Below are 27,087 nucleotides of genomic sequence, written 5' to 3' on the forward strand. Positions count from 1 at the left end.
TTTTCCCCAGTGTATGTTTTTGTCTGCTTTGTCAAAGATTAGATTGCTATATGAGGATGGTTTTATATCTGGGTTCTCAGTTCTGTTCCATTGGTCTATGTCTCTGTTCTTGTGCCAGTACCAGTTGTTCTAGTTGCTATAGCCTTGCAGTATAGCTTGAGGTCTGGTAAATTGATGCTTCCCAATTTGTTCTTTTTGCTTAAGATTGCTTTGCTATACTGGGTCTTCTCTGGTTCCATACGAAGTGTAGAATTATTTTTTCTAGATTTGTGAAAAATGATGTTGGTATTTTAATACAGATTGCATTGAATCTGTAGGTCACTTTGGGTAATATTTTAACAATGTTAATTCTTCTGACCCATGAGCATGGTATGGTTTTCCACCTGTTTACGTCCTCTACTATTTCCTTCCTCAGTGTTTCATAATTCTCCCTATAGAGGTCTTTTACCTCCTTAGTTAAATGTATTCCTAGGTATTTTACTTTCTTTGTTGCTATTGTAAAGGGTATTGAGTCTTTGATTTGGTTCTCAATTTGACTGTTGTTGGCGTATGAGAATGCTACTGATTTCTGTACATTGATTTTGTAACCTGAGACTTTGCTGAATTTGTTTATTAATTCCAGTAGTCTCATGGCGGAATCTTTGGGGTTTTCTAGATATGAGATCATACTGTCAGCAAAGAGTGATAGTTTAACCTCTTCTCCCCCCATTTGGATGCCCTTGATTTCCTTCTCTTGTCTGATTCCTCTGACTAGGACTTCCAGCACTATGTTGACTAGAAGCGGTGATAAAAGGCAACCTTTTCTGGTTCTACTTCTAAGTGGGAATGCTTTCAGTTTTTCCCCATTCAGTATGATGTTGGCTATAGGTTTGTCATATATGGCTTGTATCATCTTTAGGTAAGTCCCATCAATTCCTATTTTGCTAAGCATTCTTATCATAAAAGGGTGTTGAATTTTGTCGAATGCTTTTTTTTGGTCTATTGAGAGGATCAATATGGTCTTTGTTTTTGCTTCTATTTATGTGGTGAATTACATTTATAGATTTTCATATGTTGAACCATCCCTGCATCTCTGGGATGGAGCCCACTTGGTCGTGATGAATTATTTTTTTGATAAGCATCTGAATGTGGGTGTGATGTGGGTAGGCAGGTTCCCTGCCCAGGATCACAGCCTCAGCTGGGCACACGGCCCTCCCATGGGAGGAGGGTTGCCCCTCAAGCACACTGATCTGCTCCTGAAGGCACACACACCTCAGTAGGCTCCTTCACAAATATCTCTTCTGTGCCCCAGGTGCAATGCGATGGAGCCCTCAGTGTATGGGATCTGGTCTGCAGGCCTTTCCCTTGGGCTGTGGATATCAATCCCTGACCATGCCAGGGAGAGGAGTGCTGGTCTCAAATCACCCATGGGGTGCCCAGGCTGGATCAATGTCTCTCTACCTCAGGATTTGCCCCACCCTCCTGGAGTCACCAGGCAAGCAGCATCTGGGAGCGCTGGCGGCTAGAGAGCTCACAGTCTGAGTACCCCTCAGTCTGCTGTAGGGCCCCAAAAGGAAAGGTCCCGTTCCCTGAAGATGCCTCCAGGTGGTGGTTAAATTGTCTCTCTTGGCAGCCATGAGTACAGAAGGGGAAGGGGAGAATGAAGCAATATGACGCCATCTGAGCGGCTCGTGTCTATGGGATGGGAGGTGCCCCAAGGAAGCTGGGAGCCTGGTGCTCTGTCCACAAGAGGCTCACCACTCACTGGTGGTGGCCATCTCTGGATTGGTGTTGGCAGGTCTCTCTAACCACTCCGGAGCCCACCAGCAGTCCAAAATGCAAGAGAGGGGAAGTTTAACACTCCACCTACCCTTGTCACTGGTCTCCAAGCCCCCCGGGGACCTTTCTCCTGCTTCCAGTTCTTCTCTGCAACTTCTTCCCATGGAGTCTTGTGTAATTTCAGGCAGCCTTCCTTCTGACCCTGATCTGATCTATGTTTGTCTGCCTGTTTATTTTTTTTTCCACTTTCTTCTAAAATCTGTCTTTCTTGCAGAGACACTCTGGTTGGCAGTTTTTCTCCTCCGCCATCTTACCCCTTCCAACATGCCGCCTTCTTACAATTAGTTATTACTTCTTTAGTGCATGGATTTTAATAAAGTTATATTTTTCCCTGTGTTCGATTTATTTTAATTGATTTTATAAATATCAGGGAATATTTAAACATATTTATTGAGGAGTTATTATGTGTTCAGTCATTATACTGTTGATTTCTCGTAGTTAGAAGATAAAAGCTTTAAATTATACAAAATCTTAGAGTCTTTTGGAGCAGAGTAACATTTTAATTCTTACTTAATTTTACCTGGTTGCATATCATATGTGATAGGCAGATTTATGAACATGACAGTGAGTGGAATCACGATTTTAAAATGTGTGTTCTTTAAGATCTGATATGGTGGTAGTGGTACTAGAAGAAGAAATAATAGGGCTAACACTGTTTTACGATGTATCAGGCCCCGTGACTTACAAGATAATATTGACCAATTCTTTTGAGACTTCAGTTTGTTTGTGAATCTCCTGAAAATCTTGTTAAAATACAGATTCTGATTCATTATGTCTAGGATTGTGCCAGAATTTTTGCATTTCAGTAAGCTCCCAGAATTTGCCAATAGAGGTGTTCTGAGAACTACATTTTTAGTACCAAGGATTAAATTAGTGCTTCTCAATCAACTATTTGTGAAGGACTAGCTCTTTAAAAAAAATTCTCTAATATTTCATAGTATAATACTTTTTGAAAGTACAATAAATTTGTAGAAGGCAAAGTGGGGAGAATTATATATTAATGTGAATGTAATCTTTTTATTAATATGAACCTTTTACAGATGTAAAGTTAGTACATTAGTTTAGGAAATTAATGTTTCCTTAAAATTTTTATGTATGTTGCATTATATTTATAGTACAATTTTTAAGGTAGTTAATTTTATACATGCCTTTGCACTAAGCAGTATTTCATGTATCCATCATACTTTCCGAGTATCCTTTCTACCTCTAAAGGTTTTTGATTCTCCCTCTTCTTCTACCTGTGCCAATTAGAGACTTGTTAGAGGTGTTGAAGTTAGAGGTTAGAGTAAAACATTACCTGAAGAGATTCATCACCTGAACAAAAATTTAAGTGTTTAATTACACACAAAGTTCTCTGCTAGTCTCTTTTAGGATCATAAAAAGGTTTTGCCCTTTAGAAATTTATGGACCTAGACTACAAAATCTAGCTCCCTGTTAAGAAAATCCAGCTGGTCTGATAGGTCATGCCTATAATCCCTGCACTTTGGGGGGCCGAGGTGGGAGTATCGCTTTAGGCCAGGAATTCAAGACCAACCTGAGCAACATAGCAAGACCCTGTCTCCACAAAAAAATAGAAAAATTAGCCAGGTGTGGTGGCGTGTGCCCGTAGTGCCAGCTACTCAGAGGCTGATGCAGGACGATTTCTTGAGCCCAGGAGTTTGAGGTTCCAGTGAGCTGTGATGACACCATTGCACTCTAGCCCAATCGACAGAGCGAGACCCTGTCTCAGAAAAGGAAGGAAGGAAGGGAAGGAGGGAGGGAGGGAAAGAAATGTATCATATATTAGCACTTGGCCTGTTAAAGGATAACAGAACCTTAAAATATTAAATATTAATAGCTTCACATGTAGCTTTTTCAGATGTAGACCTGATTCATTAACTGTGGGATTCTTTATTTTTCATTCATTCATTAAATTAACACATTTTATTAGTCACCTACTACATGCCCATTAGTGTACTTTACACTTGTGATTGAGTAGTGAATGATACAGAACGTAGTTTCTGCTCTCAGGTAACCGAGTGTTGTGATCAAGTCAACCCACCTGGCTTTTTTTTATAGGTGTGTTTAACTGAGAGAGAGAATCACATTCAAGGATTTGTTTTTAAAAGTATAACCTTATTCATCTAGATATTTATTTTGGTAATTTATCATAGGGGTAAATAAAGAAATACATTAAGGACACCTTTCTGTCTTTTAAACTTCATTTATTCTTACTTGTTTCCATTTTTATTTAACTTTGAAGCATAACCACTCATTTATATCCAGGCCTCATCTAGAACTTTCTGGTGGCTTATGGCGTTTGGATGGTTCTATTGGCTTTGCCCACTTAGAGGCTATAGGGTTTCAGTACTTGGTGGGAAATCTTGTAGCTCTTTTAATACCAGAAACCTGTGATTACTTGTTCAACCCAGTTAGATAATCTAGTACCTTATCACCCTCCTTTCTGATAGTTACTATGTGTTCTATGGAGAAACTGATTGAACATTTATAGTATCTAAAGCTCTGCAGCATTTTAAAGATTTAGCAGCTGAAACCTCCCATCCCTGTCATTTATTGAGTACTTGCTGTGTATGTGCCAAGCATTGTTCTGAGAATTTAATTGTGAAAACAATAAACATGATCCCTGCCCTCTCAGAATTTGTAAGACATAACAATCTCTAACTAGGATGACGATAGTAATAATGGCTAGCATTTATTGTATGTTTACTGTGTGCTGGGAACTTTTCCAAGTGCTACATATATTAACTCATTTAATCCTTTTGCACCAACCTTTGAGGCGAAAGTAATATTATTAGCATCATGTCTATTTTACAGTTAAGGAAACTGAGAAAAGAAAGATTAATTTGCCCCAGGTCACACAGCTAGTATGTAACAATGATGGAATTCAGATCTGCCAGTCTGGCTTCAAAAATTCCACATTTATCCACTACATTATGCTGTGCAATTATAACAGATAATTATGGTATAATTTAAATGGATAATTAAGTAGGCAGCTTTAGTAAGTGTGAGCAGTTGGATGGAAATGTTTGTTGTTATGGGAGTACAGAATGAACTCACCTGATTTGGTCTTGTTAGGGTCAGGGAAAGCTTTTCTGAGAAAATAAATTTTTGCTGGAAGAGCCTTTTTGCCCCCTCCCTTTTAAAAAAAGCCATTGAAAAGAATTGGAAAGACTATTTTGGAATAGAATTAGACAGTGATTTTCATACAAAGAAATAATAGTGTAGGCTTGAAAAACCGTAAATCTATTCTGAGGTTGGGAAGGTCCTCTAGTGATTATATTATATTTATGGGTTAGGTGAAATAAAATTTTTAAATGAGCTATTTAAAAAATTAACTACAAGTGTCCATCAATTCATGAGTAGATTAATAAAATGTGGTATGTGTACATCATTGAGTACTACTCAGCCGTAAAAAATGAGTTAATACCTTTTGCAACAATCCGAATGAAACTAGAGACCATCCTCCTAAGTGAAGAATTCGAAGAATGAAAAAACACCACATGTACTCAGTATTGGATCAGTACTCATGTGCTCAGATGGAAGTAAAACTCAATGGAACTCATGCAGGTCAGAGGGGGAAGGAGGGAATGGATGAAATCGTACCTAACGGGTACACTGTACAGTATTTGGGTGTTGGGCACACTTACTCAAGCAGTACAAAAGCAATTAATGTAACCAAAACATTTGTAGCCCCATAATATTCTGAAATTAAAAAAAAAAATAAAAAATCAACCAAGTGAAAAGTTCTTGTATTTTTGAGGTGGGACAAACCAGAGGAGAGTACTATTATATAAATAATACTAGGTTATGGATGTTTTTTGTTGTTGTTGTTGTTTTTTTTTTTTTGCTAGAACAAAAGATTTGATTGATTGTGTGCTGTTTAGGCTGGTTTAAAAATGGAAACAGCTTTGAATAATCACTTTGGGTCTGTTGTCATACTATAGCAGGGATTAACATTTCTAAATCCTGTATCTCGAAATGAACATAGAGAAAAGTATGAAATGTTTTTTATAGAACATATTTTACAATATGAAAACATTTGTGAAGTGTTAAGCATTCAGATGGAATTATTTAAGATTTACAAATTAAATTGTAATTTAGACAGATTCTATGTATGTAATTAAACAGTTTTTATAATTTCTCCATGTGTCAACTGATTTTATCAAATACTAATCTCTTGAGTGTCTTTCATTTTTGCCATAAGATGCGAACAGTAAATTTTTTAGGGTGTATTTGGAAATACTTTTGCAGTCAGTATCATACTGTGGCTAATAGTATAATAAATGATCCTGATAGTATTGCTCTATCCTTCATAATGTGTATCATCTCATGTATTTAAAAAATTTCATTTTTTATTAATGTTTATTTTCACGATAAAACCATTTTTATAGAATTCAAGAACCTCGTTAGGAGCCCCAAGGGTTCAGATTTGACCCCTTTTTATTAGCACGGTAACTTTCTATCAGTTTGAAAAACGCACCATGATAGTTTTGTATTTAATGAACTCACTGATTTACTTCCTTTATATTCCAAAATTGAAATAGCATTCATTTACCAACCTCATTGGCTGACCTACTTGGGCTCCATCTTAACCATTGCTTGCTTGGTTTTTGTTTCTTGTCACTCCAACGACTTTCTTAGACTAGTCATCTTCCACTTGTGTTCTCTAGCCCTTTGAAGGTTACAACATTATTTTGCTTTGTTCTCTGCTATTCTGTCACCCAGTGACTGCTTTGGATTATGGCATTTGCCCCTTTTGCCTTTTCTACTTGTTTGGACACCATGCTCATTGTCTAAGTGTGTGTCATATTTGAGGAGGCTGCTCTTTAAACTCCTAGTCAACTAACCCGTTTCTTTCATTGAGGCTCAATTTGACTTCTAGTTAAAACTACATGGATGAATACATATATACATAAAAATACTTTGTTATTCTAATTGCTTTATTTTTAAATTTTTTTTTTTTTTAACTCTGAGATTTCTCCCTAATTTATACTTCTGGAAACTTCTGGTGTTTCTGGAGGAGGATATCTGACTGTCACCTTTCCAGACCTCTATAGAGATTTTTATTTCTAGTTTTTCAAAGTTCTTGCTACTAAAAGTGTGGTCCATGGACCATCAAACAGCATCAACATTACCTGTTTGTTAGAATGTAGATTTCATTTCAGGCCTCCCCTCAGACCTTATGCATCTTAATGTGCATCTCTAGTTTATTGATGTGAACAGTGAAGTTTGCAGAGCACTGCTCTAGGTATCCTCTAGCTGGATGATGCATTAACATGCTAATAGTTACCTGCATACATTTCTAGAATTGATCTTAAATATATAACCTATGATAATCTTAAATGTTTATAAGTTGTTTCATAGCTGTTCATCTTGTTTGACCAAAAGTTATATTCTGGGTAGGTGTCACTACTACCATTGCGGAAGCAATGACAAGAGTAATCTTAAACAGTAGCCACTCTCCAGGCTTTGAAATGAGGTTTTGGGATACAGTTATATTAGATCTAAAACTACGACAAACGTTTTTATGTCTGATTATCTTTGTTCTTTCCCTAGCAACAGTTTGCATTTGTAGATGAAGAACTATCCTTTTCTTGCCTCTTGGGCAGTGACTTTGAAAGAAAATTATATTTTCTGAGTTGAACCATCAAGGTGTGGGGAAAGATATTAAAATTTCTATTTAATTTTTATCTTAAGGGAAATTATGACTTACTGATAACAATATATGTATATAATCTATGAATAAATAGATATTGAAGGTTCATATTCAAATCTTGTATTTGATGAAAAAGTTTATGGACTCCTACTCTATGGTGCAGTATGACAGTCCCAGATTTTATAAGTGGGATTGTCTGGGAACAATTTATGACTGGGAAATAATCTTGTGGTAAATTCTATACTGCCTTCTGTAATATGTGAGTGCACATGGATAAAGGATAGTACTTACTATTATTTTTGTGTGGTTGACAGTAAAATAATTGTTGTGTTCTCTGAGTAGTCTGGGGACAGAGAAAATTTATATTAGTATGATAAATGGTACTGCATGTCATCTATTAAGTTAATAAACTGTGTATAATCATTTGGTGATACCATTAAATGTATATCTAAAACTTAGATATATTTGTATACTGGTGCTTTAGAAAACAGTTTTAAAAAAACAACTTTAGTGTTTTAATTTTTATAACTATAATTTTTATAGTTATGAAGAAAGAAGTTTTTTTATTGTACTTCAAGAATGAAGAGAACTAAGAGCATACAAAATTAATCTTTCATTATCCTTTAACATTCAAATGTAATGTAAATAATGTGGCTGATGTACAAATACATTTCAGTTGGCATTTTTCTAGAGAATATTGTTTTAGGATGTTGAACAATATTTCAGTGAGCGTTTTATAGATTTTGATGCCTTATTTTGACTACGTGCAAAGAATAGCAGTTCGGAAGTGGTGGCAGAGAGAAGACCCAGATATGTGAGATAGTGGTATATGTCACTTAGCACTTTAACAATGTTAGTTTTAAGTGATAAAAGTAAACTCGGTGGAGTGACCTTAGCTAGGAACCATTCTGTTTTGTAAATAGCTTCTGCTGCATGTGGCTATGACAGACAGGGCTATGATAGTAATTACCAGAGGACACCCTTGTGGTCATAACCAAGTTGTAAACGTCACCCAGATTCTTCTTGAATGTCTATCACATATATATCAGTGATTCTAAAGCAGATAAAACTGAAACAAAGATATTCATTTGGGAATTAGCACTCCCAGAAGATTAGTTTTAAACAGAACAGCAAAAGGAGTTGTGACATGCATCCATAAGCAATTGTAATGATTTGCCAGTTATTTAGCCCTTGGTTGCTAGTGCTTTGGTTGAACCGACAGCATGCCCGCAAAGATAGTGAGGCCTGTTTCAGCCCCATTAATGTCTTCTTGAATGTTAGCCTGCAGTCTGGGCAATGATAAATGTTCAGTGATTGATGATTTTATAGTCCCAGGGGATTCTAGGTGGTTTCTGGTTTCTTTGACCCAGGGCAGTTTTTTCTCCTTACTTGGGGCTCTTGTAAGTTTTTCTGGTCTGTACTGACAGTTTTTTATTGGCACAGGGATAGGTATCACCTGCAATTTCAGTTATTAATAGGATTCAAAGCCTTGTTTAGAAATAATGTGATTTTGGAGGGGATGCTGTACTTAGTGTGTGTGAAAGTCTGAGAAGCAGGACAGTTTTTAATCCACAGGGATTTTGTAACACTTATTTTATTTGTAAACTTTATTTTTTCTTTTTCTTTTGCTTTTAAAAAACATGTTCTAAGCTATACGGAGAAATTTAATAATAGCTATTGTGAAATAATAGCACTAGCTTGCCTAACCCTTTGTTTGTAGGGCATGGGGGCAGAAAAAGAATAGGAGGATAGAGAATGTTTATTTTTCCTAATTTATTACAACTGAAATATAGTTTCTTAGTTCAATTCTTTTATTTTTAATGATCCATAGCACTTCCTTTTGGACGTAAAGAGATCTTAGAGCTAATTTTAGTAATAGTTTAATTTTTGTAGCCTCCCTTCAGAAGAGCTGATACTTTGAAAACATTGGCACTCACAGTTAGTGTTTATTTTCAGAAACTCAGTTTTCTCTAAGATCAATAAAATGTTTTTTCACTTTAAAATCTTCAAAGGCATAAAAGGAGCACTTCTGCTGTTGAGTCTTTCAAATAATGAACAAGAAACTTAGTTAGGAGTGACCATTTGTAAGTCTGTATATTAATTAGGAAGTGTCATTATGCTCAATTAGCAGGACTGCCAAATAATCTCTTTAATACTCTGGTCTTTTTTTCCCCCTCCCAGGGTTTTACAGACAGCCCTCATTACAGTGATCACTTGAATGACAGTCGATTAGGGGCCCACGAAGGCTTGTCCCCAACACCTTTCATGAACTCAAATCTGATGGGTAAGTTGGTAATTCTCTGCAAGTAGTCTTCTCAAAGCCTCTTTGGTCAGAGACATTTTATCCCTTTGTCCAGGAAGGACACGTAAGTATCTAGAAGAAAGTTCTGAGTTTCTGGTGGCATCCAGGGCTTTCCTTATTCAGCTCAGCTTGAGGAGCAAGCATCAGAAATTTGGGGCCTTTTCTTAGAACATTAGTGTTATTGATGTCAAGAAAGGAAGTAGCAATGTTTTGAAGGTCAATTTTGGCAGTGTCTTTGTGACCTCAACCACTACATGTTTTCTGTTTTCTGGATCAGAGAAGTGTTTCAGAGGTATTTGTGATTTACTATCTGTCTTAACAGCTGTATGTGTGTGGTATGACATCGGAGTGATTTTAGGCAGATTTTACTCACATTGGACAATATTTCTTTTGGTATTATTTGATTAAAACTTAATAGTACATTTAGATGTTGCAGAATTTGTTTTAAGCACTTGGGTTCATAATGGGAATTTTTAAAGTTTTGATCTGCAAAAGCGCCAGACTGAAAGTTGCACTTTGAAGAATATGACCTACCACCTAAAGCTGATTTTTATATTTTGACAAAACCTTTATGGTTAGATATTCTGTCTCCTTCTACCCCCTGTAAAACATTCCTCTTTTCCTTCCCCTTCTCTTTCTCAAGTGATAGTTTAGAATTGCTCATTCTGAAATAAGCCCAAGTTTATTTCCCAGTTTGCAAACCATTCTTTTTCTTTTTTCTGTTTTCTTTTTTAGTGATTATTTTACCTTTTTGCAAAACCTGATTGAAAATAATCTGTGTGTTTTATGACATTATTTTTTCTTCTTGCTTATTCTGGGGCTGAGCACATTACAGAAACTTTGTTTAGTTTGTCTTACCGATTGTTATTGGCATCATGTAAATATGGAAGATTTGTGTAATTGACATTGATTTCATTATTTATTCTGTTTCTTAAGGACATGACCTATATTGTGATCTTAGAATTGTCCTTTTAAGACACAGTCATGCTAATCTAAGTGGATTACTCAAATCCCAAATCCTGGTGGTCTGCAATTTCTTTCTAAATGGTTTTGCTTTGCATAGTCTTTGTTTCCCTTATCCTCTATATTGTTGAGGAGCCAGTCTGATATTCTGGTGTGAATTTTGCCTTAGGCAGTCAACAGTTTGAAGCCAGAATCATTGAATGACACCAGAGTAAAAAAATCTAATCAGCAATAAAAATCTTTGTTTAGAATCACAATTTGTTTCAGAATAAATGCAAATGGAAAATCATGGTATTAAATATATTATTATTCCAGGTAAAAATCAGAATTAAATTTAGAACAAAATTATTATAGGCTAGGGAAAACTTTCTAATTATTTTTAAAATTTTCTGTTGAGCTTACCGTCAAAGTAAAACAGATACCACACTCCAAATAATTTCCTTTTGCAGTGTAACTTTTCCCCAAGTAGGGTTTATAGTAAGTGTAGTAGGGCAAGTTAATGTCAATGTTTTTATAATCTCAAATTAAACTAAGCTTTCTTCATTGAAGCTATAACTCCGAACTGTGAAAAATCAGAAATTGTTCTTTTTGTATTTATGTTCTTACCTTTATTCTTCCTGACAGTGGTGACTTTTAGGCCCAGTGGATTTATATTATTAGCACAGCTTTGAACCAAGATGACTATTAAAATTGTGAGGGACAAGTGTGGGAATTAAATGAATCCTAAGAGGTATGCATGTCAGTCACATGCTCTGAGCAGCTGTTGACTAAAAATATTTCTGTAATTCAGTTTGAGGTAGCATTTTCTTAGTTGGAGCAATTATGAGCACGTGCTTGTTGGTTTCTTCGGTTTTCAGATGATTATTAGAATACTTCTAATAGTCATCCATACCCTATGTATAAAGCCAACATCTAAAATAAGTCTTGAAGTAAAACAATTTTGATTTGTAAACACACCAATCTCTTCACAGTTCAGTTAAAAAAAATCTGCATTCATCTTAACTGCCTTGTGTAGATACTACCTTGTAACAGGTGCAGATATATAATATAGACCATACATTTTCATTGTGAGTTTTAACTACCTAATTTTAAAATGTTTATTTACATATAAAGGAGGAAGAAATAATCCTGAAATGATTAGGCAGATGTGTTCAAAAGAAATTTACTGGGTCACTGGCAATATCTGATTTACTGCAGTTCCTTTATTTACAGTAAAAATGATCAAATGAGGTACCCCAATCTAACAACTCAATATAAGCAATCTGCATGACAGTAGCTTTCTTTTGTAAATGAATGTCTCAAATTGTAGTGCAGTTCTGTACAGCAACAGGCAATCCAGTTTGATACGAGCTGAAGTAACTGAACTGATACTGAAATATGTGGGTTTATAGCACTAAAGTAGAGTTACAGTGGATAGATTCACTTTACTAGTTGTTTGATAATTTGAGGAAGTTTCTGGCTGAAAAACCTAAATTGTTAAAGCTCTTCTGAGATGTGTATGACACTATTAAAAGCGTTTGAAACTATTGATACTTAGGCATCACAACAGGTAACAGTTAACAACGGGGCTGTGAATGATGAATGCTCAGAAACAGTTAAAGCTAATAGGAAAGCGATAACATATTTCATCATTGCTGTCAACACACGAAAACACCATTAAGTAGGGGAGGGATTGTATGTCTAGGGAATGTTGTTATTTTGAGTATTATGTTCAGCCATAAGCACATTTGCCTGAAGAAATAGTGGATTATAAAGTGCCACTGCCTTCCCTGATAGAGCTTTCAAACACTTTAATGATTTTGTACATTGCAAAAACGAGAAATTTAGTCTACCAAGGGTTGATAATGATTCATTAATGAACAATTTGCCACAGAAAGTGCATTTCTATATTCATTTAGATATTTTGAAGTGTTTTACACAGGAAGTAAAGCTATTATACTGGATCAGTTAGTGTTTCTTTTTATCAATTGCAGAATTGTCCTGTAGATTTGTCAATATGGAAAAGAGGGCTTTTCTTACGTTTCAGGTGAGATAAGTACTATACTCTTTTGGCACATCAGTAGGTTGTTAGCATCAGGTGATTCTATCCTGTGTTATACTAAAACTTTGTGCAAAACTTTGATCATAGCAATTAATTGCAGTACTATCACCAAATAGCCTTGCTGTCTCTAGCCTTTTCCAGCTTTGGTCCTTTTCTCCACCCTTCATCACCTCATTAATTTCAGTAAAATTTGTTTTCCTTTACCTGTTAATAGTTAGTCATATTTTTGGTGACTAACGACCAGTTTACTAATTGAACATAGACAGGAATTATTTCACAAAATTGCCTAACTTCCCTAAATGATTGTGGAATGAATTATTATCTTTCTACCCCTCCATGTTTACGAAAGCTTTATTTATTGAGGCGGGGGGGGGTGTATGCATGTGTTATAAATGGGAGACTGAAGAGGTAAGATTACCTTCAATTTTCACTTTTTCTAAGACCTTCAATTGTGTTCCTTTCCGAGACCCTATTTTGCCTCTAGAGATGGTTTGTTAATATTTTTTCTGTTAAAAAATAGAAATGGATGTGTGTTTGTTTAGGGGGGGGAATGCAGGGCTAAGAGTTAGGAAATGTAGATTTTAATCTAGATCCTGAAAAAATACTTTACCTTTCTGATAGGGTAATGCTGGATATTCTCAAAGGTCTTCTGAATTTTATAATACCATAATCTCATATATCTAATAACTTTTATTCAACCCTGAAAAAGGCTGCAGCTAGAATTATAATCGCTGTTTTGCAAATGATAAAAACTAAGGCACAGGACAAGTAAGTGGTTTTTCCTGAGGTCACAGAGCTGGTAAATGGCAAAACTGAATGTAGAACCCATGTCTCCTGATTCTCAGTTGAGTATTCTTTCCATTAGGCCATCCTATTTGGATGTAAGATATTTGTTCTTTCTTCATAATGTTCCCCCAGGTTTAGAGATACTAGTCTTGAGAGATGACTGTGAAAAAAAAGATTGCATAGTGAAATAACTTTGGACAGCATTGTATATCAGTTGTTTGCTCTTAGAGATTCAGATTGTACTTTGGGATGTTGAAGACTGAAAAAACATAAAGCTTATTTAACTTTGTTTAGCCCGCTACATCGAGATTCATATCATGCACAGAAGCCTTTGTGTAAAAAGCATCATTAGCTTCTGGGGGACTAGTTTTCCATGGGACACATATTGGGAAATGCTTCTGGTTATTTAAAGAAAAAAAAATACGTGAAAATTCTCTGAAAAGTAAAATAGCACGATGTTAATGGAATTGCTGTACAGTTGTCCCTTGGTATCCGTGGGGGTCTGGTTTAGCCTCTCCCCCCACCATGGATACCAAAATCCATGGATGCTCGAGTCCCTTATATAAAATGGCATAGTATTTGCATATAACCTAGGCACATCCTCCCTCCCATCCTCTCTCTCTCTTCTCTCTTCTCTCTTTCATTTTTGGCATCATCGTGGCTCACTGCAACCTCCACCTCCTGGGGTCAAGTGATCCTCCTGCCTCAGCCTCCCTACTAATTGGGACTACAGGCATGCGCCACCAAGCCCTTCTAATTTTATTTATTTATTGTAGAGACACTGTCTCGCTGTTGCTCAGGCTGATTTCGAACTCCTGGCCTGAAGTGATCCTTACACCTCAGCCTCCCAAAGTGCTAGGATTACAGGTGTGAACCTCTGTGCCCAGCCTTCCCATATACTTTAAATCATTTCTACCTTACATACCTTACATATAATATCTAATACAGTGTAAATGCCATGCAAATGGTTGTTATATTATTTAAGGAATAATAACAAGAAAAAAGTCTGTATCTGTTTAGTACAGATGCAACTATCCATTTTTTCCCCCAGATATTTTGAATACACAGATGGTTGAATCCATGGATGTAGAACCCACAGATAATGGAGGGCTGATTATATATATTTTTATAACTCATTTTAGTCAGCTAATTTAACAGATTGGGTCTAATCCTTTAAATATGTTACTGTTAAACCTCTGCTTATAAATATTTGATTTATAACCAATCCTGCTGTCCTTCCACTGTTGCTAGAGTCTCTTTGCTCAGCTCCACCCCTCTCTACCTCAGGATTTAAAGGGCCTATCTGGTAACAGCTGCTATGTTTTATTTCCATTTCATTGTGGGTTAAATAGATTTCTGTGGGCTTGTCTGGGAATTTAAACCCAAGTGCACTTTTTACTATATATTCAATACTTCAGACAATCAAATTTCAAACAAAACTCTTTGGTATACTTGATACTGCCTACTCTATAATTTATGATAAATCCAGAAATCTCCTAGAGTTACAAAATATGTGAAATCACCATTTTCAGAATATCAAAGCGCAGTAAAACTCTACCCTCAGGTGGGGCGGTGGCTCATGCCTGTAATCCTAGCACTCTGGGAGGATAAGGCAGAAGGATTGCTTGAGCTCAGGAGTTGGAGACCAGCCTGAGCAAGAGCTCCCCATTTCTACCAAAAATAGAAAAAATTAGCCAGGCATGGTGGCTCATACCTGTAGTTCCAGCTACTCGGGAGGCTGAGACAGTAGGATTGCTTGAGCCCAGGAGTTTGAGGTTGCTGTGAGCTTACAACAGTGCCACTATACTCTAGCCCAGGCAACAGAGTAAGACTCTGTCTCAAAAAAAAAGCCAACTCTACCTCAAAAGATGTCTAAGTTTGATATACTTGAAATTCCTTCACTAGATGAGATAATGAAAATGATTATAATTGTGCTTAGGGGAAACTGTGTGGCTTAGTATCTGATTTGACATTATTTCATAAGGAAGAGGCCTTCATACTTTCTCCAGTGTTTTATTATATTAACCCTGTGTCTCATGAAAGGATATGATTGTATATTCATTGATCTGCATTCTCTGACCTTCGGGTGCTTACAAACACAGAATGCCAGCACTTGGGAGAAACTTGAGTGAAAGAGACCTAGTTACAATTAAAGAAACTAAAGCCAAGAAAAATGAAATGACTTGTTAGTAACTAAGGTACATGGCCTGACCCTCTTGATTCTAATTATCTCACAGTTCCTTTCTATTACATTGTTGTTTTTATTTCTTTTTTTACTTCTCATGTTCAACCCTTTGTTTGCTGCCTTTTTCATCATTATAGCTCTGATTATCTTTTATCTCCTCTTGCTGCCGCTTAGACCCTCATTAACCAGTCTCAGTTGTTGAACACCTTCCTCCATCTCTTCCATGTTTCCATTCATCCATTTGTTCTGCCCTTTACTATGTTAAAGTACCGTATGTTGGAATATAAAGGTGAACAATATTGAATCTGTCTTTACACACTTTACTATTTTAGTCTGAGAGGAGAGGTAAGATAAGAATTTTAATAATTATTATACATGGCAAATGTGAATGATGACAAAGAAACTCTTAGAAATATTCAGAAGAGACTAAGATCAGGCACAACCAGAAGTAATAAGGAACAGGTTTATTGTGGAGTAGCATTTAATCCAGTCTATTAGCCAGAATTCTTTCTGTTATAAGTGATAGAATCTAACTTAAACTAGGTTAAATAAAAAGTGGCATTTATTGACCCACATATCCAAGAAGGCTAGGAATAGATTGATTTTGGCATGGACGATCTAGGGGTTCAAATAATGTCATCAAGCCTTCCTCTTTCATCTTACAAGTGGTTGTTGAAAAAATGAGATAAAACGGCCGGGTGCGGTGGCTCACGCCGGTAATCCTAGCACTCTGGGAGGCCGAGATGGGCGGATTGTTTGAGCTCAGGAGTTCGAAACCAGCCTGAGCAAGAGCGAGACCCCGTCGCTACTAAAATTAGAAAGAAATTAATTGGACAACTACAAATACATAGAAAAAATTAGCCGGGCATGGTGGCGCATGCCTGTAGTCCCAGCTACTCGGGAGGCTGAGGCAGAAGGATCGCTTGAGCCAGGAGTTTGAGGTTGCTGTGAGCTAGGATGACGCCACGGCACTCTAGCCTGGGCAACACAGTGAGAAAAAAAAAAAAAAAGAGATAAAACTGGAGAGGCATATCAAGCCAAGGAGAGGGGATTTGAGAAGTGGGAAAGGGCAGGTGTATGTTGTTCTGGTCTCTCTCTTTCTCCTTCTAGGTTTTTCACTCTGGTCTTTCTAAATTGCTCTAAATTGTTCTTTCTGACAATACTGCAGGATACCTTATTCCTTAGTGGTATGGAATGTTTTCTTTCAGGGGAGATATACTATATCATCCCTTTCCATGCCCCTACCTTGCCTCTACAGCCTGAAAAGCAGCCACCTTCCATGATTAAAATGACTTTTGATAACCATTTCTATGAGCCAGAGATGACCTAATGGCTTCTTTTTTGGGAGAGACGTTTTACACTTTCCAGAGTACTCTCGTATAGACTCAGATCCTGCTTATCTATGGGTAATTAGTCCCAGAGTGACTTACTTAAAAGAGTAAACAAGATTTCTGAAAGTATAGGGAAAAAATGTTTTATTTGAATTTTATTTTGAAAATTAAAGCTAAAACAAGAAAGTAATAGTAATAAAACAAACTATAATTTACATTATCCACTAGGTCTTAGATTTAAAAAGAATGTGTTGTTGATTTTTTTTGGTGTATATTTTTCTCCAGAAAATTCTATGGTAGTATGTTAATGTATGTTCTTTATTTTACATTTGAATGTTGTTGATTTTCTCTTCAATTATTAACTGACTCTTAGATCCTAATCTGTCAGTAATTTTATATTTGATTAAATTGTTCTTTAACATCATTTTCATGGACTTCATGAAATCTTCAGTCTTTTGCATGATATTCAACTTACAGTGGATTTCTTTTGTATTTGTTTTGTATTATGGAATATTTAGCAAAAGATTGACAAAAGCCATTGACTTTAGCTTGAGACATGGCATCTATACTATCTGTAGGTCTGTAGGGGATATTTCACAGAGACTTTTTAAAATTTTTTAATTTTTTTAAGTTACCTGGTCTAATGAATATTTTCATGAGGTCACAATTTGACTTAACTGTGCAACTTTGCGAACTGGTAACTCTAGGGACACAAATAAGGAGGATCACTTTTATTTTTACTTGTTTACCAAATCCGTTTGCTCATCGTCACTTGCATGTGCGTTGTCTACGATCAGCAGTAATCTTTACTGTTCCTTACAGTTTTATAGTGGGCCAGTGGCATAGATCTGATAAATGGTTCTTTCTGGAATCATCATGTTGTTTGTGTTTAATTCTTGCCAAGTGAACGTGAACTCTGAACTGAGGATATTCTGAGTTCTGCCTGTAGTGAGGTGGGTACCAGGGGCTGTGGCTACTTGGTTACTAAAGAAAAAAGAAAGATTGTTTTAAAGAACTTTTATAAGCTTTACAGTTTTGCTAGATGAATAGAATTTCGGAAGCACACTGTAGCGCACACAGTTGAGAATTTGTGACACTATTTTGATTAGGAAAAATCTTACAGCAGCATTATCAGATTGTGCCTCCTGTGTGGTAGCATTTCAGATTCACTTGTGGTAATAATGATGCCTTTATCATTTAATAAAGGTTTTCTGTGTGTTTTATTAAAAATAAATGCTTAATACTAAATGTTTGAACAGAAATGGACCTTAGAGATCATCTGCCTGAGTGGTTCTCAGCTGGGAGCGTTGAGAAATAACATGGTTGTCATAAAGACCAGAGGTAGGGGAGGTGCTCCTGATACTCCCCATACCCTGAAAACTCAGGAACCTCTTTCAAAGTAAAGAGTTAGCACTAGCTTGATTAGTGTTCACAGTGTTTGTATCAGTTTTAATTAGCTATCAAATAAAAGTGATTTTTTTTAAAATTTGAAAGCATGTACTGAATTGCTTTGATTTAAATTATGCAACTATTATTGTTTGAAAGTATTCATAGCTGTATAGATTTTTTACTACGTTGCTGGTGTTTAATAAGCTTCACATTTTAAGTGAAGCCCCTGAAAAGACCATTGCTTATTTTGAGTGTCAATTCACCATCTTTGTAATCTCCTTCACATCTCAGCTTATTTCTTTTTCTCTTACAAAATTCAGCCTTTGCTTTTCATAACTCATGTTTCCTGTGACATAAACTTTGGATTTTGTTGTTGTTCCTTGTGATTTTAGGTTTTTATGAAACCTAAAACTTACCATTCTGCCTATATTTTAGGACTTTCTGATATACATAAACATACACATACATGCATATATATTATATATATGGGGCTGAGATGTTACATAATTCTTTATTCTTGAATGTTTCTTTGACTATTGCCACAAACATGGTGTGATTTGGTTGTTCCATAGTCATTCTTGTATTACATACTTGTTATTCACTTTGAGAATACCTCTGGAGGATTGTCAGACTTATCAGGTTCTGCAGATTTTCTAGGGAGTCACAATTAAATGGGAGTAGAGTACGAGGCCACTTCACAGCAAATTAAATCAATTAGTTTATTTATAGTTAATTATAAATTTTATTATTACTTATAATAATTTCACTTAAAGTACTTTTCCATACTGATTCCTGAGATCAGAGGTCAGCAAACTTTTTCACAGAGAGCCAGATAAGAAATAGTATACAGTTTGTGGTCCAGAAGGCAAAATCAATGATATTATACAGGTACTTATATTAAGATAACCGTTTAAAAATGTAAAAACCATTCTTAGCTCATGGGCTATAAAAATAACATTTGGTGGCCTGGATTTACACCATAGGCTGTAATTTGCCAATCTTGTGCTAGATAATTTAACAAACATATTTTAAACAGTAGCAACTCTGCCAATTTGTTCAAGAGTAAAGAAGTCATACATGTAAAATTCTATGGAAAGTATCAGGTTTTTTTGCGTGTGTGTGTGTGTGTGTGTGTGTGTTTTATAAATATTCACATAATGCTGATTGGTGCTTGTGGTAATGGTAGAGAATTATTTCTAAAATTTACAGGGCTTCCTTGTCTCTATAATGAATAGTAAGTTACTTATTAGGTGAGTTGTTTTTCTGTTGTTTTTGTCTTCAAATATGATATTGGTAAGTTGGCTTTCTAGGCAAATGTTAGATTTTCTCCATCTTAAATCCTCTTTTTCCCTTATTTTTCTATAATATGAAACTATATAAAAAGAAACTACTTCTCAATGGCAATGAAAGACTGTGGCTTTAGTGAATTGAACTACATTAAGAGAGGAAAAAGTGAAAATTAGGCTGCTCGATAGAGAAGTGGCAGTAGGGTACCTCTGTAGAGAGAGGTCTTCAGAGAACAGCTACTGAGAGTCTATAGGAGGAATCTGTGCTGAGAGGATTGTGTGAGAAGGGCACAATCATTGAAAGTATACTGTTGCTTTAGTAAGAATCTACACTCCTAGCTTGGGAATCTTCCCGAAGGGTGTGTGCAATAAAAATACTACAGCATTTTTCTAGGCTTGTATGTGAATAATTTTTGTAAGATAATTGTAAATTATGGGTTTATTGTAGTTCATAAAATACATTTTTAAAATTTCATGTATCATGATTAATGATTTGTGTTTGAGAAATTTTCTGATTTTTATATTATTAATCTTGAGGCTTACTTCTATCTAAAGCTGCAGTCCCCAAACCCTATCCATGGCCTGTTAGAAATGGCCACACAGAAGGAGGTGAGCAGCCATGAGCCAGGGAAGCTTCGTCTATATTTGCTCCCCATCACTTGCATCAGCACCTGAGCTCTGCCTCCTGTCAGATCAGCAGCAGCATTAGATTTTCATAGGAGCATGAACCCTACTGCAGACTGCGCATGTGAGGGATCTAGGTTGCATGCTCCTTATGAGAATCTGATGCCTGAGGATCTGAGATGGAGCTGAGGTGGTAATGCTAGCGCTGGGTAGTGGCTGCAAATACAGATTATCATTGGCAGAGAGGTTTGACTGCACAATAAATCTAATGTACTTGAATCATCCTGAAACCACCTCCCACCCCTGTCCATGGAAAAATTGTCTTCCATGAAACCAGTCTCTGACGGAAAAAAGGTTGGGGACCACTGATCTAAAGGATTTAAGCAAAAATATAGTGCTATATTTGTTATTTTAGAATTTTTATAAATTTTTGCTCAGGTTTATATAAAATGAAATATGCTCACTCCAAAGAATTTTCATCCACTTTTTTATTCCTTTTCCTACAGGCTAATAGATTGCAAGGAAATTAAATTATGCAGTCATTTAGTGACAACATTAAGTGCAGAGCACTTTTATTCTGGGGGTGATGTGTTCGTGCATACACACATGGGCTTATGTGCTTAGACAAGATAGGAGCATATGTTAAGTGTAGGCTTTTATTTCATTTTACAATAAGATTTCAATGAGGTATTTTGTTTTTAATTATATTACTGTGAAGTATTTTATAAAATTACTAGAAAACATCTTCAGGTACTGGATATACTAGCAGGTATCTGCTTATAATTTACTTTTCCCCTAGCGATAGTGGAGGGACATATTTATGTACATATATATTCTTATGGGCATTTGTTGTACTTCTTGGCAGCTGAAGCCTTACCAGATAGGTAATTGTGTTGTCAGATAATTTGTGTGTTCTTTTGTGTATCCTCTCCATCTATTTTTATCTTTCTTTTAATCTTTTCCCGATTCCTTTGATTAACTTGCTGCAGTGAACAGTTTTAGGACAATGAAGCCCATCTGAACTTTCCAACCGTTTTCTTTGTTACAGTTTGCTTTCTAACTTTCCAAATTTACCACGGTATATGTGGAAGGAAAATAGTGCCTTAAACACTTATGAAGATGGAGTTTTACACCCAATAAAAAGAACACATTGTATCTCTACCTAGGAAGGAATTTAACCTAAGGAAGTAATTGCAAATGCACGTAAAGATGTGTATACAAGAATGCTTGTCACAGTATTTTATAAAGAAAAATTAGTATCACCAAAATGTCTAGCAATATGGGAACTAGTTAAATCATAATACGATCACATGACGGATAACATTGTGCTTGTTAAAAATTACCTTTTAAAATAATATTTTGTTATAAAAATTTTTTATAACATTTCATAGTAGAAAGGCAGAATAATATATTATCACAATGTGTGTAGATTACAAAATTGAAAGAAAAATATCAAAAAGTTAACTTCGGTCTGATTGAACTTAAGTACCAGGAAATATGCCATATTTGTGAAAATATACTATATTTTTACAGTGAACATGCATATTTATACAGAAAAAATTAATATTTTGTTTAAATATGAATACCTTATATAGTAATTAAGAGAAGAGGAAGAAAAAAAATGTTTAGCCACAGAATCCAAAAATATTGTTAGCAGACTCTTGTTGGGAGCCTTAAGATAGTTGTCACAATATACTAAGCAGCTGGATTCCCTGTGTGGAGCCATGAGAAAAATTCTTTATTTATTTTATTTAATTTTACTTGGTCTGAGTGATCTCCTTGCTTTCCTCTCTGAGCAGGGTTTTGGCGTTCTTCACTATCACTCGTTCCCTCTCACCTATCTTTCCTGTCCTTATCTTACATACATAACTGCTACTTAGTTTTCAAATTCTACCTTTTCTGTGAAGTTCCTTAATAGATAATACCTTGTATTAGGTCATTAAATATGAAATGTCCGATTTTGAATCAAAAGTCTAGTTTATTATGTCTCAAACGAAAAGCAGTACAATTAATCAAAGTATGCACCTAAACTATAGACACAGTTTTGCCATCTTAACAGTAGCTTGTTTATACCAGCAGAGAAGAAGTCTGGAGAGCAAGTGGTGATGAAATCGTGAAAGGCGTTTTCCACAGCTTATTGAAAATTGAATATTTTTCCTTGAAAGAAGTGGCCCAAAGGCTGGAAGAAGTGGTAATCACTTGGTTGCAAGGTCTGGTGAATACGATGTATGACAAAGAGTTTCCAAGTCCAGCTGCTGTAGTTTGAGCAGCATTATTTGCGGGACATGTAGTCGAGCATTTCTTACAAGAGGATTGGCATGTCTCTGTTGACCAGTCTCAGCTGCTTAATCTCAAGCATCCTCATTGTTTTGTCCAACTGGTTGCAGTTGACATCCATTGTAATCAATTGACCAGGTTTCATGAAGGTGTAGTGGATAATACCAGCGCTGGACCACCAAACAGACACCATTAACTTTTTTTGATTAATATTCAGTTTCGAACTTTGTTTCGGCACTGCATCTTTATCCATCCATTGTGCTGAACACTTGAGATTGTCAAAAAGAATCCATTTTTCCTCACACATAACAATACAGTGTAGAAATTTTTCGCCTTTATGTCGTGACAGCAAAGAAAGGTAAGCGTCGACGATTTCTCTTCTGATGCTCATTTAATTCATGCGCTACCCATCTATCTAGCTTCTTTACCTTGCCCATTTGTTTCAAATGGTCCAATATTGTTGGAATAGTAATGTCAAACCTTGTTGCTAATTCACACGTAGGTTGAAATGGATTTGCTTCCACTGCAGCTTTCAGCTCATCATTATCCACCTTGGTCTCGGGCCACCTACATGGCTCATTTTCAAAATTAAAATCACCAGAATGGAACTTCTCAAACCACTGACCTACTGTGCGTCCATTAGCCACATCCTTCCCAAACACTTCGTTGATATTTCAAGCTGTCGGCACTGCGTTGGTTCCACAGTGGAACTCATATTTGAAAATAACACGAATTTTTGATGTATCCATGGTTTCACAAAATTGCTCTAAGAAAAAAATTCGAAAGATAATCACCAGCCAAAACATGCATTGGACAGAATGAGGATATACCTTTACAAGCAAACAAACAAAAAAACAGGAAGTGTCAAAGTGAAATGCCAGAGATATCAACTGTCAAACTTAGTACTTAAGGAAATCGGACATTCCATACTTAATAACCTAACATTATCATCTCTTAATGTGTGTATAAAATTGACTTTCTAGTTAAATTAAAGTTCCTTGGTTAGGGAACATGTCTTTACACCTCTGTGTTTGTCTCATAGTACCTGCATTATAAGAAAAGTTTTTGGATGAGAAACCCTGGTTTGGTGATGATTTGTGCTCTTGAGCAAATCATTTAGATTCTCAGTTATTTTTCTCATTTGCAGAATGGGACATTAGTGCAAATTTACAGGACTGTTGTGAGAACTAAATAAGATAATTGGATATTGCAACCACTTCATAAACTGTAAAGTGTTATATAAATGGGAGTTATTATGTTCATTATAGGGGATTTTCAAAAAGTGGTTGATTAATGTCAGGATAGGGATAAAAAGCAGATCAAATAGCAGACAGCAGTAGTTCCTATTTGGAACTAGAAAGCCGCCAGAAATTAGAGGACTGGTTAAGTAAGTAATCACTCTACATCTATACATGGCAAATTATACAGTCATCAGAGTCACATCCTTATGTATTGATAGAAGGATATCTGAGACACATTAAGTAAAAAAGGCTAAGTCCAGAGGAGCATGCAAAGTTTTTTTGATTTGTGTTAGAAATGATACATACCTAAATGCATGCGGTATCTTGGACTAGATCTGGGAACAGAAAAATTACATTAGTAGAGGAAGTAGTAAAATTCTAATAAAGTCTTGAGTTTAGTTAATAGAATGTTCTACTGTTAATTTCTTAGTTTTCACAAATGTAGCATGGTTGTGTAAGATGTAAGGGAAACTAAATGAAGAGTTTATAGAAACTTTCTGTACTAACTTTGAAACAGTTCTAGAAATGTAAAATTATCCCAAACTAAAAAGTATATTTAAAAAAGTAATGCACATTTTTGTTTGTGTTTGGATAAAGTATCTCTGAAACAATATACAAGAAATTGTTAACAGTGTGTGTTTTCTAGGAAGGGAACTCTTGGCAGACAAAAGGGGGAAAGAAACTTCACTGTATATCCTTTTGTATTTTGTACCATGTGCATGATATTACCATGTCCATGTATTCACAATATTTTTATATTGCTCAAGAGAATGAGAAAGACAAGCTGCACACTGGGATAAAATATTTACAAAAGTCATGTCTGATAAAGGGCTGTTATCCAAAATATGTAAAGAACTTTTAAAATGCAACAATAAGAAAAATAACAATTGATGAAGAAAATGGACAAAAGACCTAAATAGACACCTCACCCAAGAAGACATACATATGACAAATAAGCCTATGAGGAAATGCCGAACATGGTATGTTATAAAGGAATTGCAAATTAAAACGACAATGAGATACCACTACATACCTGTTAAAATGGCCACAATCCAAATGCTGACAATACCAATGGGGGCAAGGATGTGAAACAACAGGAACTCTCCTTCATTGCTGATGGTACTACAAAGTGGTGTGGCCACTTGGAAGATAGTTCGACGGATTGCTACAAAACTAAACATACTCTTACCATCAAGTTCAGCAGTTGTACTCTTGGTGTTTACCCAAAGGAATTGAAAACTTACATCCACACAGTAACCTGCACAGAGATGTTTATAGCACCTTTATCCATAATTGCCAAACTTGGAAGCAACCAAGTTGCCCTTCAGTAGGTGAATGGATAAATAAACCAATGGTACATCAGACAAAGAAATACCATTCAGTGCTAAAAAGAAATGAGCTGTCAAGCCATGAAAAGGCATGGTGGAGGAACCTTAAATGCAGATAACTAGGTGAAAGCAGCCAGTCTGAAAAGGCTGAATACTGTATAATTCCACCTATGACATTCTGGAAAAGGCAAAACTATGGAGACAGTAAAAAGATCAGTGGTTGGTTCCTAGGGGTTAAGGGGGAATGACAGACAAATAGGTGCAGCACAGAGGATTTTTAGGCAGTGGAACTATTCTGTATGGTATTTTAATGGCGGTCACATGCTATTATATATTTGTCTAAACCAACAGAATATACAGCACCAACCCTAACGTAAACTATGGGCTTTGGGCGATAATGATGTGTCAATATAGGTTCATTGATTATAAAATATATACCACCTCTGGTGTGAGGTGTTGATAGTAAGGGAGGCTGTGTGTGTTTGGAGGCAGATGGTGTGTGGGAACTCTGCGCTTTTTACTCAATTTTGCTATGAACCTAAAACTTTCCTAAAAAATAAAATCTGTTTTTTAAAAATTTCCAAAATAGTTGTTCCCCGCATGCCCAGATAGGTTTAAAAGGCCCTTCTTGTGTTCTGCTATGGCCTGAGACTGAGACGTTGGACATACATGGGGACATTGAGTCACAAAGATACATGGAGAAAAGCAGTTACCTGGAAGAGAATAATTTTTCTGATTGAATATACACATGATCTGAAAGGGCCTGGCATCTTGAACTTTTTAAACCATAGTGCACAGACATTCACTGTATGAGAATTAAGTAAAATTGTCACCTTGAAGTAATACCTGTAGCTTAAACTAAATGTCGCTATTGATCTACACTTTGTCACTACTGCCACAGCTAAGAGTTGACAAACTGAGTGGTATTGATGGTGATAGTCTTACTGTGAACAAAATAATACTTAAATAAATCTATCTAATAGTATGAATATTTGTGATATAAATTATGGGGGATGGGACATCCGTAGGGAAAAGTACTTAATGTTTGAACCTAAACCTCATACTTTATACAACAATTAACTCAAAATGGGTCAAGACTTTACATGTAAATGTAAGATTTTTTTAAAAACATAGGATAAAATCTTTGGGATCTAGGCATAGGTGAAGAGTTCTTAGACATGACACAAAAAGCAGATTCATAAAAGGAAATACTCATAAATTGGACTTAATTAAAATTAAAAGCTTTTTGCTCTGTGAAAGACCCTGTTAAGAGGATGAAATGACCAGCCCCAGAGTGCAATGAAATATTTGTAAATCACGTATTTGACAAAGGATTATTGTTAAAATATTTAATAATTCTCAAAAATCAACGGAAAAACTTCCATCTAGGAAGTAGGCAAAATACATGTACAGATAATTCACTAAAGAGGGTATACAGAGGGCAGATAAGTGCAGGAAGAAATGTTCAGTGTTTCACTGCCCTAAAATTAGTCATTAGGGAAATGCAAATCAAATCACAATGATATATGGCTACATACCTCTTAAAATGTCTAACATAAAAAATAGTCAAAACACCAAATGTTGGTGAAGATGTGGAAAAGCCAGATCACTTATATGTTGCTAGTGGGAATGTAAAATGGTACAGCCATTCTGGAAAACAGTTTTGGCAGTTCAATATAAAGCTAAGCATGCAAATATTAATACCATGTAATTCAGCAGTGGCACTCTTGAACATTTATTCCAGAGAAAAGAAAACCTAAGTTCCCATTAAATTTTGAATGTTAATGTTCATAACAGCTTTATTTGTAATAGCTCAAAACTGGAAACAACCCAAATCTCCTTTGTTAGGTGAATGGTTAA

The 27,087-nt window shown here is 35.8% G+C and overlaps 1 protein-coding gene across 2 annotated transcripts in view; it reads left to right on the forward strand.

Annotated features, from left to right (window-relative positions):
• Positions 1–27,087, forward strand: part of TCF12 (transcription factor 12) — a 349,621-nt gene that overhangs the window by 155,296 nt on the left and 167,238 nt on the right. For both annotated transcript variants that reach the window (XM_012658059.1, XM_012658058.1), the window contains exon 5: positions 9,656–9,758. In XM_012658059.1, coding sequence (XP_012513513.1) covers positions 9,656–9,758 — 103 coding nt within the window. The remainder of the gene's footprint in view (positions 1–9,655; positions 9,759–27,087) is intronic.

This window comes from Propithecus coquereli, unplaced genomic scaffold, assembly GCF_000956105.1.
Source record: "Propithecus coquereli isolate 6110/MARCELLA unplaced genomic scaffold, Pcoq_1.0 Scaffold57, whole genome shotgun sequence".
NCBI lineage: Eukaryota > Metazoa > Chordata > Mammalia > Primates > Indriidae > Propithecus > Propithecus coquereli.